The sequence below is a fragment of the Amblyomma maculatum genome, chromosome 1 (assembly GCF_055883805.1).
Source record: "Amblyomma maculatum isolate TAMU_Amacu chromosome 1, ASM5588380v1, whole genome shotgun sequence".
Classification (NCBI taxonomy): domain Eukaryota; kingdom Metazoa; phylum Arthropoda; class Arachnida; order Ixodida; family Ixodidae; genus Amblyomma; species Amblyomma maculatum.
Genome location: NC_139344.1, coordinates 489,367,104 through 489,382,168, shown reverse-complemented (window position 1 = coordinate 489,382,168; position 15,065 = coordinate 489,367,104). Strand labels below are relative to the sequence as shown.

Here is a 15,065-nt window from a genome sequence, read left to right as displayed (position 1 = left end):
GGAGAAAATGTAGCGCCGGGCTTGTTAACCTTCTCGCCACTGTGAAAGTTATTGCCGCGTGCACCATGGCCTGTACTCTAAACTCTGGAACTGACCTTGACCGTCTCGTCGCCCTGTAGGTCCGCGCTCCAGCCGATTGGCAGGCAGGACACGGCCGTCCTGGTGGCCAGAAGCATCGAGCGGCCTCCCAGGGCAGCGATGTGCAGCTCGGCCGCAGGAAAGGGCATGGGTGGCACACACCGCCAGCCATTCCAGAGCACTAACTCCACGCCATGCGGATGACGGAGCAAGCATCCGTGGCGGTTTACCACCTGCGTTCCCAAATGATGAAGTTTAGATCAGCGCTTCACGGTCGGCGATGCTGCTGGGCGATAACTCTATTAACATTATTATTTGGTCTGAATGTTTTTCCCATTGCATGCGATGCACGCTAAGTGTGTAGTCATATGGTCATTGGCAGGCCTCATTGAAACGATATTCTTACGACGGGAGCATGATACCGTAAGAGTATGTCGCAGCACTGTACCTGTGTCACTGCAGTCTTCAAGAGCTCAGCAATTCAAAACTGCCCCGACACGACACGTACGCACATAACATCGATTCTGCACTTTGTGTGTGTTTCTTTCTAATCGTGCAGTTCTGAATTCGCTGAGTAACGAACCGATTAAACCAAGCTCGTGTCTTGTACCGATTGTGACCACACGGATGCCAACCTCGAGTGCAGCTGTGTGGGGTGAGTGGACTTTGAGCAGTAATAGAAGGTGCACCACAGGTTCGCTTTGCCACTCCCTCCTTCATTCTGTTCCACACGTGGCGTCCAGCCTGAATGCGAGAGTTACTGCTTCTTTCGTCGCGGCCAAATCCTTTGTGGCTCTCCCGGATGCAAACATTCCTCTCATAGAAGGTGCATCGAATAAGGTTCAAATCACCGCCACAGCAGCTTTGTTACGAGCATGCGTTGGGTTCTGGATGATTTTTGAATGGATTCAAGTTTGATTCTGGGTTTCACCACCCGAGGCATTTTCAACAATGCATGATGATGTACCCTAGCGTTCTGCTGCTAGTCACAGTTAGCTGACTACAGGTAATTAATTAAAACCAGCAATTAGTTCATTGCAATTACACCTCATATAATTTGTCGAAGGCTCTCTTGTGTCGAGTGTAATTGTATCCGTATATTGGACATGACCTGAATAGCCATTGGAGATACATCCTGCGTCAGCCAAGTTCAGATACATCCTGCGTCAGCCAAGTGAAGATACATCCTGCGTCAGTCAGCCAAACCAAAGGCCAGAACTCTTGGAGTGATTCATCTGAGCACAAGAAACAATGCCAAATTTTTCTCTGCTGGATATAACTTTTTCTATGCTTGGTTTGCCAGTGCAGAAAAACGCAAGATAATCCGCATATGCAAGCACTTTAACCTCATTTCCAAGGAGAGGGAAGCTCCAATTCGGGGCATTCCAAATTAGTGAAGAATGGGATGATCAACACATGCTTATTAAATGCGTTGAACAAATCTTGTTACCACGGCATGGGCAAGAGTTTTGAAAGACAAGTGACAAGAATTGCAAAGGCCGGTTATCGGGAGTCGGCTATTAATGAGGCCAGTTGCCGGGTACTGAAGAGCCTTAGAAGAACACACAGACTGAAATCCCTGTCCAGCATGGGTGACAGGAAGAGAAAGGTTGCGGTGGTACCGTATGTGCACAGAATTTCACATGGCCTCAAAAATGTAGGCAAGAGGTATGGTGTTGACGTCGCATTGACCGCCCCGCTCAAGATGAAGAGGATTTGCCCTGCTATTCAAAGGGAAAGAGAAGCGAAGAAGCAAAAATGTGGGGTGAAACATAGAAACCCATTTGTTGGATGCAAGACAGGTGTTGTGTATAGGCTTCCACTCTCTTGTGGAGCCAGTTATATAGGACAAACAGGACGATGTATTAATAAGAGACTACAGGAACACCTGAACAACTTGGAAAGTGGAAAGGACAAAACGTTTCTGGTATTGCATTGCCGTTCATGTGAAATAATGAAGAAGGAGAAGAAGTGCACTCCTAAGTTTGACAAGGTTAGGATTTTGTATCGCCACAAAGAGAAAATGACGAGAGAGATAGTGGAGTCATATTTTATTTCAACGGACAATAAGTGTGTCACCAAGACGTCTCCAACAACGAGAGAGTAATGACAAGGACAGGCGCGTGTCAAGCTTGTTTTGCCGTTCGCGGTGCAAAACAAGCTTGACACGAGATCGAATTATGGCACTCCTGTATCGTTCAGCACCATTCCTTTGTAATTGACTTTTAAAACTAGCAATTTCGTTCGTGTATGAGCCAAGGGATTCACATTCTAGTTCATACAGGTTGCATAAGCTTTTGTTAAGTGCCTAAGGCTGATCTATAGAAAGATTTAGTTGAGCCAAGTTCAATTGCTATCGCACGTACTTCCTGCTTGAACATTTCCCAAGCGGCAAACAAGGACTTCCGGAAAAATATGATTGGAGCTGTGAACGCAAACGAATGATAAATTCTTGGCCATTTACCAGCGATGAGTAACTTCCAAAGTTCCCACTGCGGCCTAAACTTTGAATGGTCATTGGCACCGAGCCACGCCACCACCATGCAGTGTTCAGAAAACGAAACCGGTATAGTTTCGCATACGAGCCCGCGGGAAACTAATTAATGTACAAGAAGCATAAATCCAGTCTATACGAGCTTAAGAATGCCCCTGAATGTGGGTGAATCATCTAGGAGCACGGCAGGACACGCCTGGATCAACTAGTCCTGCATATTCTGTAACACGGAACAAAAGTTCACCGCTCCTGTCACTGCGTGCGTCAGGACTAGAACGATCTAAGAGGTTGAAAACACAATTGAAGTCGCCCATTAGCACAAGACGTCGGTCACAGCCCAGTTAGCTGGCTCTGTGGTCAAAGAAACTTATTCGCTGAGTCACAGTAATAAAAGCGTAAACGCTAATTATCCGCTATGGCTTCCTAAAGAGTAGAAGATCGCAACATATTGTCACCTAGTGGTGACAAGGTCGATGACACAAATGAAGAGTGCACTGCACTGCACTGAAGAAACTCTTTATTGGGCTGACTTGCGCCCGCAAAAGAACTAAGCAACTCGGCGGCGCGATAGCAACAAACGTGCTCGTCGATCGTCAAAGAATGCCCGTCGCACTCATCAACGCTCAATTTAAAGGCTGCTCAGAACATTCTAGATAGCGTAGCAAACTGCAACTAGCACAACCTCGAACCTACGCGAGTGATCGGAATCTTCGAGACAGATCGTTTGCGCATCGTTTGCGACACAAAAAAATGATAACGCGTCGTATCGCGACAACGAGCATGAACAAACACGGGATACAGAATTGATACGCGCGCCAGAATCACAATGATAAGGCCGCATGCCAGCGGCTGTCGAACAGGAACAAATAAAGATTTAAACAGTTCGCGGCAATATCAACCTGCAATTCGGCGTCGATATTATAAGTTAGGCCAGAACAAGGCAGTGTAATTCGCACAAAATGAAAACAAACTGCCGACAAGCCTATAGCATGCGCGACAATGACTATAACATCTGCCAAAAAGCGCTGTGGCGCCCTCTCGAGTCTTTTCGCTCTCTATCTTGGTCTCATGGACTGCCACATAAAGTCGGAGGAAGTAGCATCTATCTCTGGCGACACTTTAGACCCCGTACATTTGAAGTTGCAAGCACTATCCCTTTAGAGACCGCCCTAATGACAGCACACAGTTTCGCCTACAATTCCATTTGCCTGTCGGAAAACGGCGAAGCCGCCTCCGAACCACCACCAGACCTCTTCTACCGCGAACGTCGGCACTTCCCTTTGTGCTTGGACGCTCTACCACGATGGCAATGTTTGTTGCCAGCTTGATCATCCTCCTCACTTGATTCGGAGGCGCATGATGCACGTTTCAAGACTGGCTCATCGGCAGCAATGAGCCCCTCAGGCACAGCAGCCGGGCGCTGGCTGCGCAGCAACGGCCACAGGATTCAAAATATCCGCGGAGGCAATCGGGAACGAGTGGTGGCTCATCGGCGGTTGGCATCTCATCCAAGGCCTGTTCACATTATCCTCGGTATTTTCTTCCTCAGCGACGATGGCGCAGAAAGGTCGCACATCTCAGCGGCGTCCATGATGTGGTCGTCAGGAGGCCGGACTCGATGTGTATGTAACACGCCTCCGCTGTATGGCCGAAACGCCGGCAGTCTTCGCAACGTGCTGTTCGGCAGTGCCGACCAATGTGTCCTACACGGTTGCAGCGGACGCAGAGAGCTGGTCGGCCAGGTATCAAAGCGAGGCACTCCACGCACAGTTAGCTGATGCGGAACGTCACCAACCCCTTCGGCAAGAGTCAAAGTCACATCCCGGCTGAGCGTCTTCATCTGTTCCATGTCGGCAACTTTCTAGTTTTCTCCTGAAAGCGAGGTGACTTTGCCATAAAGTTGTAGAGCCTCACGTATAAAGGAGTCATCCATGTGTTCAGGGAGCCAGAGAAGTTTCGCCTTCACCTTCCTCGGTACCGGATCCACAACAACACAGCGACGGTTCTTAACCAATAAATCTCCACATGAGACTAGTTTTCCTTTAGACTACGCCGATTTATGTGACCATCCAGACATGCGATATTTAAAATTGTCCGATAGAGCTTATTTGTTCCAAATCCACCACGTTCCGAAGAGCGCCTCCCTGAAGTCTTGCGTACGGTAGGGGCGGCCGGCGAGGTCAGCATGGAGAAAAACAGAGTCGACGACAGGCTTACCAGTTGGGAAACGGGGAAGGACAATACGGTAATCATTACTGCTGGCATTAACCTGAGCAGTACCTCGGCCAGAGGCCGATTGAACCTTTGTAGCGGAGAGCATCGTGAAACGCTACCGCATGGTATGGCGTCTTTGTCGTTCTCCCCACAAGGACACCGCTTCGATGTTAGTAAAATGATAAGAATTCAAGTGATCTATGTTGCAACACCACAAAGACAAATACAGAAACGAATGCAGACAGAACAGGCGCTCACTGGTTTCGCTTGGTTTTTGGGGTTTAACGTCGCGAAGCTACTCAGGCTATTAGTAGTGGAGTGTTCCGGAAATTTCGAGCAGCTTTGGTCCTTTATCATGCACTGACATCGCACTCCATACGGGCGCCAGTCTGTTTTGCCTTCATCGCGGCGAACCCGGCTATCTTGTTCGGTTACTCCGGTACAGTATTCGGGTGTCGTATCCACTTCGACACCATGGTGGGACGAATTGTTGACTACCAACTGCCAAAATTTATTCGGACAAGCAATATATAAACAAAAGAAAACAAAACCAGAGGGATAAAAAGCACATGTCATGCGCAGTCCATTTCTCGGGCTAAAAAAAGGCGAGTGAATTAAAAATTTAAACCGTATCAAAAAATGCTAAAATTAGTCTAATGCTGCGTAACCATGGAACAACGAAGGCGAATTAACGCAGTTGTCACCTGGCTGTATTATTCTGAAAGGTTCCAAAATCACCAGGGCTGTTTTGTCACAATGACTCCAGAGAAACAGTGTTGTCTCCACAAAAACTTACAACTTTTAACATGCTTGTTCACGAGTCCCAGAAATGAACTTGCATGTCCACAAAGGCGCACGTATAGACAGCGGGGCGCTGTCTTTCTCGTATACTGCAGGCCACAAGATAAATGAATTGTGTGAGATGTACCACACAGGCACGCTCCACTGAAGGATCGGGATGTCTAACACCACAACCACTGTTCCTCTTTTGTGGTGTCATACCTTACAATGGCAGCTAAGATTCAGCAGAGTTTTGATTTTTGCCGGAACACCATGTTCACGTGTTAATGACGAGCTACCTTGTTAAGGCTGTGAATGAGGCTACAAATGTATGGAACAATTGTAACGTGTTTCCTTTCGTGGGCCTTTTAGTTCCCTTCTCGCTATTGAGTTTAGCTTCTTTTGTTTTAGTACCTTCTGCGCGGTCAACATAGTCCGGGAACCCTGCGTTTGTAAGGTGAAAGGCTTTCTTCGCTCATGCGCTGCGCAAATGCTTGAAGGAAATGTCCGCCGGACGTGTTCGCAGGAAATTTTCGCACGAATTGACACTAGAGAAATAAATCTGTCTTCGCAGGTAGTAGAAGCACTCCGAGACCGGAATATTGCCATTCCCCGAAAACTGCAGCAATAGAAGTGCGAGGTGTGTCGCTAAAAACTACAACAAAAAGCAAGTCAATAAAGCCATATGTTTTGTTAAGTATACAATGGAGTACCATAGCCTGCTTCATACACTCTGCGCCTGGCAACTCCGCGCTCCGCGGCCGCCGCTCCTCCTCGGTTGACAAATTACGCCGCTGGCTGCCGAGAGATGGCGACAGCGACATAGTGTCACCCTCGCCAGGGAAGTGCCGGTGCGCCATGTTGCAAAGCGGTCCGGATAGCCACGCGCTGCCGCTTTCTCGCTGTTTCGTGGACTGCTTTGCAGTGTGCAAGGTCATGCTTCTACTTTTCTCTGCCTTCGGGTGCTGCAGGAATACAGCATCGCACCAACTGGAAAGTGCCAGCTTTGCTTGATCCTTCTGGCTATCGCTGCGTGGTGTTCAGCTGCTTTGAGGCTTGTAAAAAAGAGTGACAGCACTAAACACTGTGTTTATTAAGCGTCAATACTGCAATAGTAATGTTAGATGTGTGCCTGTGCTTTCTGGACTACAATGCTAACTGCTTCCCTGCCAAGCTCTTCTGCGTAGTGTGTTAGATGTACTCCTGCGAAGTTTGTTTTTTTTTTGTAGTATGTGCTAATTACGAAATTTTGTGATAAAATAGAAACACAAGATTTACCTATTGTGAAGATGGCTACTTTAAAGTGAGTTAATCCGAATCGTGCAAAGCCTATATTAGTTTTTCTTGTCAACTAAATCGCTGTCCCTCTCTAGCATTGGAAACCGCAAAACTAGTACTCAACCGCATTAAGGCATGTGAAAAATAATGACAGCACCAAAGGGTGTTTAATAGGCGTCAGTAACATAATAATATCTAATGCACACATGTATTTTCTGGACTGCGAACTTCCTCTCTGGTTAGCTCGTCTGTGTGGTATATGTTACATGTGCTCCAGCGCAGTATTTTTTGTTTCACTAACTGCGCAATTCTGTGAAAAATAAAAACAAAAGCTTTGCCTATAAGAAGATTATTTTGGAGTGATCGAAACATAAAGATGCAACGCGTATATTAGTCTTTCGTTGTTCTTCAAGTTAAGAAAAACGTTTGTACGACGCGCTGAATCATTGAAAGTAACAGCTGACACCAAAATTGTTCTCCTTACAGATCTGAATGGCATACTGCGATGCAGTTGTTCCAATCATCTGTAAATCAAGCTGGCTTCTGAAGTGCTATCATGACAGAAGTCACTTTGAACATTTCTCCCTACTTGTGGCAACTATTCATCACACCACTTCTACATGGTACTCTTGTAGCACAATTGCTGTTGTGAAACGTGTAAATAAATGCTGGTGCCTTTCTTAAATTTTGCTTTATTGCAGCGCAGACACACATTGTAATTTTTCTATCACCATTGGCGCTAGCGGAGCAGCCATGCAGTTTTTCGAGCCATCCGCAATTTCTTGAAACTGTTCAATAAACATAAATTGAAGATGCATTTTCACAACAAATTTCGAAGTTGTTGGCGGCAGGCTTTGCAACTGTCAATCTCGCTCGTCTGTCAGAACGTGTTCTAACACGTTCGAGGAAGAGCAAAACGGGGCAGGTTGATGTTGGTGTAGCGACGCGGCGAAAGAAGGTGGCTGCCATACCTTACCTCCATGGCGTTTCGCACTGACTCAAGAAACTCGCGGCAAGGTACGACGTTGACGTTGTATTTACAGTGAGAAACAAGTTAGGAGGCTTGTGCGCCAGAGTTAGAAAGGGGCTCGACAGTGTAGCTCGTGATAGTTTTCGTTGTGCAGTGTCACATAAGAAAAAGTTCACCACCTGCAGAAAGAATTCGGTTTATCGCAATCCGCTCAATTGTGGTCGGCGCTACTACGGGCAGACAGGCAGATGTCTAAATGTGCGCCTGACGGAGCATTCTAATTCTCTGGAAGGGAGGGCGAGTTCTAACCTGGCGCTACATGTGCAATCCCGAGAGTGTACGGCGGAGCATGACCAGTCCCTTTGTGCGCCTGATTTCAATAATACGGGTGTAGTTTACAGCAATGGTAATCAACTCTGTAGAGAGTTGGTTGAAGCATTTTACATTGCTAAAGCCGAGGACAAGTGTGTGGCTAAGGCGTCGGTTAGCCTTCATTGTAAGGAATTTGATCTATTAGAAAAGTTGTTAGTTAGGCCTTGACTTTGAATTGGCTTTGATTTTTCTTCTTCATCTTCTTCCCAATTTCCTGCCATTCCCCCGGTTGGGTTGTGCGCGTGCTTTTCGGAAGGAGTCTTCGTTCTTTTCTTCTGCTCAATAAACATTCAGTTGCTAGTCCAGCCTTGACCTGTCCTCTTCTTCCCTGTGTCTTGTCCTTTGGTTGGTTAATTATGTCACTTCTCTGCTTTTAAGCCACCAATCTTCCAGTCGTTTTTTGTTAGTTTCCACCGCCGGTTTATTCACCCGGCCACTGGTATCTCTAAACCCCAGAGCTTCAGGAACAGTCACTGCGCCTGCATCAACGTCCGGGTGGATACTATTACATTCGAGTATAATATGGTCAATTGTTTCACTGGAGTTACCACATACAGCACATGTGTCATTTTCAATGATAATTTTTTTTTGTAGCTGCGTGTTCTAAGGCACCCTGATCTAGCTTCAAAAAGTAGGGCACTGCCTCTTGAGTTATAAAGGAAAGCTTCCTTTCTGATCTGCAATTTCCACTTTCGGTATAATTCCTCACTCTGTTTCTTCTCCATCGAATTTATCAAATTTTTACCTTCTGTGTTTTTCACCTGTTGCTTAATGCTCTTTATTTCTCCGTCCTTGTGACTAGCATACTTACTAGTTAGTTTCCTAGTTCTTTTTCTTCATTGTGAGTCAACGCTTTTTAAGTACAGGTATTTCAATACTTTAGCTGCCCATATGTTACTGTCCAATTTCCTCAGGCGTTCCTCATATAATATTTTACTCTGAGATTCCCGTACTTCGAAAGATGCCCAGCCCATATCTCCCTGTACCGCCTCATATGTGGTTTTGCCGTGGGCACCAGTGCTAATCGTCCAACGGATCTCTGATTTATTTCTAATGTCGACAGTACCTCTGATTTTAGGCACAAAACCGCATTTCCGAAAGTAAGGCCGGGCACCATAATTCCTTTCCAAATACCCCTCAAAACCTTATACCTATTGTATCCCCACAATGCCCTATTCTTCATTATCCCGGCATTCCTTCGCCCTTTGGCCTTAAGTGATTGCTCATGCTTTCCAATGTATGCTAATCCTTCGTTTACCCATACCCCCAGATATTTATATTCTGCTGCTCTAGGTATTTCAAGGCCTTGTATTTTAAGACCCTGATCAGTTGAGCCGTTGAAAATCATCAGACCCGACTGAACTGCGCTAAAACTAAAGCCTAGAGCGTCCCCTTCGTCTCCTCAATACTTAACTAGAGTTTGCAATTCTTCCAGGCTCTCAGCTAGCAGCACAATATCGTCTGCATACATCAAACCGGGGAGACGCTGCTCTGCCGCCTTTCCACCTAATCTATATGACAGGTTAAAACCTAGGTTACTGCCTTGTATCCTCCGTTCCAGGCGTATCATATAAAGCATGAACAGCAGCGGTGATAGAGGACAGCTTTGTCTTAATCCTTTGCATACTTCGACGTCTTCCGTACTTCTTATCCCTTCAAATGTAATTTCTACTGTGTTATCCCGGTATATTTCCTGTAGGTACTCTATTATCTCATAACCGATACCTTCTTCTTTTAATATGTTCCACAGGAGTTCCCTGCTTACATTGTCGTACGCGCCGTTTATGTCCAGGAAGGCCAAATAAAAAGGTCTATTTTCCACTCTAGATATTTCGATGCATTGGGTAAGCACGAACAGGCTATCGTCTAAGCGCCTACCATTTCTAAAGCCGTTCTGAAGTTCTCCGAGTATCGTGTTACTTTCTACCCATGATTGCACCTTTAATTTTACCGCCTGCATGGCTAACCTGTACATAACAGATATTATGGTAATCGGCCTGTAGGATTTTATGTGCATCCTTTCTCCTTTCCCTTTATAAATGAAATTCATTTTACTCTACCGCCAGCTGTCCGGAATTTGCTTATTCGTTATGACTGTTTCCAGAGCTTTTAACGTTTTACTTTTTGGACCGAGTTCATTAATCAGCTTGATCGGAATTCCATCTATTCCTGTAGATGTGTTTTTAGGAATATTTTTTTCTGCCTTTTTCCAGCTTAGATTGGTCAGTTCTACGCTGCTTTGTATTCTGCTACCTTGTGTTGATGCCTGATTTGCGGAGATTACCCTATCGCCGCTTTTAAATGACTCGGCTATAATTGATGTAATGTAGTTCACTGCGTTGTCTCCCTTTAAACAATTTCCCTCGTTATCTTGAATCCGATCCTGCTTTCTTTGATTCTTCTTCCCCAGCCAGCTTATATGGTTCCAGACTTTTCTTGCTCCGCCTCTAGAGGCATCGTGTATGTCAGGCATCGTGTATGTCAGCCATCAGCCATCAGTGGACTGTTTTATTTTACTTTGGACAAGAGCCTGTACCTCAAATTTCTTTTGTCGATATGATTCCCATTTTTGGTCGATTTCCTCCTGAGATACCTGTGCTTTCTTTGCCATTCGATGTTCCCTTGAAGCAGCCCGTCGTTGTTCAATAGCTTCCATGATTTCCTTACTTCAGTGGCGCCCTCAGCGAGGGGAGCGGCAGCGCCGCGCAACTTTACCCGACGGCGTCGCTCTATTGTTCGCGCGGAGCGTTGACAGGCACGGAGAGTATAAAGGAGGCTATGATATAACTGACACTAAAGAAAGGAATCTCCACAGGTAATCGAACCCCTATCCATCCGATCTCCAGCCGAGCGTTCTAAGCACTGCGCCATACAGGGCTCGTATGAAAGCTATCGTAATTCTTGTCAAGCGCGAGGATGATGGTATCGATGAAGATGCAGCTAGTTATAATAATAATGATGACAATAGGATGATAATGACGCAGAAGTGGGATAATGATGATAATAGAGATGACAATGACAATCCAATCAATAGAATGATGACAACAGCTTAAGCGATAATGAGAGTAGGGATGACAATTACGATACACGTAGTGAAAGTACTCCTGTACAGTGGTTTTCACAGTTTCCGCTCTAAGCAGACTTAGGCGTAGTCGTGTTATTTTTTCTGTGTAGCCATCTGTTCTCTGAAAAGTGTATTTCATTCGTTTGGCGAAGAATCTACTTACTAAACGTTCCATCAGGCATCTCCGAGGAAATTCTCAGGTCTGCTCTATGTGTTGTCGCTCCCTTCCTTGTCTTTGTGCTGGTTCACTGCCATTGCATACAGCGCAGTGTTCGATGAGGTTTTGCACAAGCTGGGTATCGAATTCTTTTGGAGTGTGAATACATGGTTCATGCAGCAGTGTCGTCGTTCCCATGGCCGAGTCCTAACAGAGTTGTTCACTGCCAGAAACACTTGAAAGGCACATTCTTATTGTGCAGCAACAAAGATCAAGGATCTGCTGTCCGAGCAACATTTCTGGAAGAACCTTCGGTCAGCCTTCACACAAATGCGATTGCGATGCTGCAATCCTTGTTACATGGGCCTTATCGATTTTTTGTCACCTGCATCAGGTGTACGTCCCACCGTGGATAGGAAAAACGGCAATCTGAAGCGGCTGTCCCTTTAGTCTCAATTCCACGCGGGTTCACAGCTACGTTTTGTTTGCTTTGTCCGTCTAAAGCGTCCGTTAAAGCGTCTGGTCATTTTGACGTCCTCCAGAATTATTCTGAGCTTCGGCCACACAGATATGAGATGACGGTTCTTTTTTGCCCTGCACAACAACCTGTACCACCAGTTCCTGTTGCCGAAAAGATTGCCGACTGCTTCGTCTTTTTGCGGACGCAAGTCAACCAAAATAAAGAATTCATTTCAGTGCAACTGCAGCTTCCTCATTTGTCGCTAACGGCATTGTCACCACTACGTAACATCTGGTGAAGGTGGTGGGCAGCGGATGTCATGGCTACACACGCCATCTGGGAGCATCAGCGATTGACCTCCTAATCTGCCATGGCGGCAGAACATCGTGCTCTGGTGGTGGCCCCTAGACATGGCGTGCCCCCCCCCCCCCCCCCCCTCCAATAAAACGGCACAGTTACTCGCGCAGGTTGCGAGCATGACAAGTCACGGCACGGGTATATGGCGCACAACACATACATCGGCACTGGCTAACCAATAAACTTGTTTATCATTCCAACCGCGCTGGGCGGTGGAAAGAAATAAAGAATTACTAGTGAGAAGGAGCGCTTCCTATGAGTGGGAAGCAAAAGAGGAGAAAGTGATCAGCGTGTTTAACAACGCACGCAACTATCAGACAAGTTTGTTGCGTTGCCAGACACTATAACGTGATTGAGGACGGGACGAAAAGGCCATGACAAAATTGAAAACGTTATCCTTTCAAGCTGCTTTCTATAATACTCGCAGATGAGCGCATGCCTTTTGTTAGCACCCCAGTTCTTTGAAAGAGGGGGCAGATAGGATGGGCTCGCCCAGAAGAGCACGGCTTTACTATGGTGGTAAGTACCAGTCTAGGCGTGTTGGTTATTCATGATGGAAAATTTACAGGATCAAATGAAGACACACGAGCGCTGACTTGCAAAAGGTATTTAGAGCCTCGGAGCCGTACAAACAAAGCAAACATCACACTTGAGCTTATCGTGGGTGAACGGGAGAACATGAAAATAGTTTTTTCTTCTCCTGGATAAGCTGCAGAAAGTGTGCAGACTGACATGGCCCGGTGGTTTATTGCTTGGTTGGTTAGGCTATGAGAGACGCCGTAGTGAAGGACTCCGGACCATTTGGGGTTGTTTAGAGTGCACTGACATCGCACAGCACACAGCCGTTTCTCCTTTATCGAAACGCCGGGATTCGATCCCGCTTCCTTGGGCACAGTAGTCGACGCTGGCCCGGCGGTTCGAGAATGTACGCATGCAGTGGTTTACAGCATCCCTTTGGAATGTGGGAAAAGCTGTGTAGGGCAAAGCGGTAGGTGCTTGAACGACCGCCTCCGAGGACATTCTAACAATGTGTCTCAACAGCGAGAAGGGTTTTTCGATGTACAATGCAGGAAATTTAAAGAAAACTGTATAGAAATTGGGAACCAACATGATCCAGATGAAATTTCAAACCTTGAAATTTCAAACCAAATTTAGTATTTCAAACCTTGATTGTGCCTTGACTGTCAATTACAACTAATACTGATCCCCTCGCTGTATCATCCGTAATCATGTAATTAATATAAGTGATATTATCTGTGTTATTCGATTGTTGTAAGCTGCATGTAACACTCGACACCATGTATCATTGTGTATGCTTTTATGCTGTAGTATAATATGCTCACAGCCCTTCCTGTTACAATCCCTGATGGGATTCACAGTATCAAATAAATAAAAATAAATAAATAAATAAATGTCCGTGTGCCAGCCTGCGTACCAACAATGCTCCGGTATCGCAAAAAACCGCTGTAAACTGACTCGAGAGATTATAGAAGCCGAGGTGATAGATCGACTTCTATAATCTCTAATGATGTTGGCTTTTATCATCTGTATATACCGCTCCGATGCTCGAAATAAACTGTTGCAAGCCAGCGCTCGTCTGTCCTGTGTGTCTTCATTTTGGCCTTGTCCTTCTTTGCGCTGTAAATTTTCCATCATTTACTATAGTACCGGGTCTTGTTCGCAGGTGTCCACAGAAAACAAGTGAGACAGTTACCGCGCCTTTCCCTATCTATAAATCAATCAATCAATCTCTCCCTCTCTCTTGTCCCTTTGTCGATCTCAGGCTGTCGTCGCCCGAGAGGCTGGGAGGTAAAAGCAGAAAGAAAGGATGTGTCATCCGCTATGCCCAGTCGGAGAAGCCAGCAATAGCAAAAAAAGGAAAAAGAAAAAAAAACGTTGAAAGGTGGGAAGCTGTTTACTTTTTGAGACCAAGCGTGCTGTTGGTGCGCAGCAGTGTTTCCTCCTCCATAAGCGTTCGCTTGATTGTTGGAGACGCTTCTTCCTTGGTTATTTTCTTTTACATTGTCCTGTATATAACTTCGTTCTTTTGCACCAATTTGTGGTTGCCACATAGCAGAGCTGTGAAATGTCGGCGAAGTACAGCAACGGCGAGAAATCATCGCCATTGTGAGACTCAGTGAACGTCGTAACATTACACCTTGAGTATATATCCTTGGCCCATACGGGGTTCTGTATGATCTCCTGCCAAAATGTTTCATTCTCGAAATAACTGCTCAAAGCAGGACTTTCAAGGGGGGCGTCGGCTTATTTTGCTGGCTGCTATAGGGACAACTACATCTGCGCTGAACATTCAGCAGCCTATCAGCTGTGCGTGGCACCAAAACTCGACCGAATGCAGCAAATTGTCTGAGTGCGCGGTGAGAGAACTGGGACGCTGTCGAGAGCTCAAAAGGGTCAACGGACGCGGGCGGCGTTGCTTGCCAACGGGGCACTCGAGCAGACGACGCTTTGAAACGGGCTGGTAGCTATCATGCTCATTTTTCTCCATATATCTTAATTATTGATTTAGAATGGTTAACTAAACCATCATTAACATTATGTCACTTCTCTGCTTTTAAGCCACCAATCTTCCAGCCGTTTTTTGCTAGTTTCCACCGCCGGTTTATTCACCCGGCCACTGTTATCTCTAAACCCCAGAGCTTCAGGAACAGTTACTGCGCCTGCATCAACTTCTGGATGGATACCATTGCATTCGATTATAATATGGTCAACTGTTTCACTGGAGTTTCCACATACAGCACATGCGTCATTCAAGCGCGTCAGCGTCATGCGCCAGCGCGGTTTTCGAGTGATTATTTGATTACAGTAAAACGAAAGAAA

General features: G+C 46.0%; 1 protein-coding gene across 1 annotated transcript in view; it reads right to left on the bottom strand.

Annotated features, from left to right (window-relative positions):
* LOC146210163 (WD repeat and HMG-box DNA-binding protein 1-like) overlaps window positions 1-15,065 on the bottom strand; it is a 279,351-nt gene that overhangs the window by 162,167 nt on the left and 102,119 nt on the right. The window contains exon 3 of the mRNA XM_084608267.1: window positions 96-311. Within this exon, the coding sequence (XP_084464393.1) occupies window positions 96-311 (216 nt within the window). The remainder of the gene's footprint in view (window positions 1-95; window positions 312-15,065) is intronic.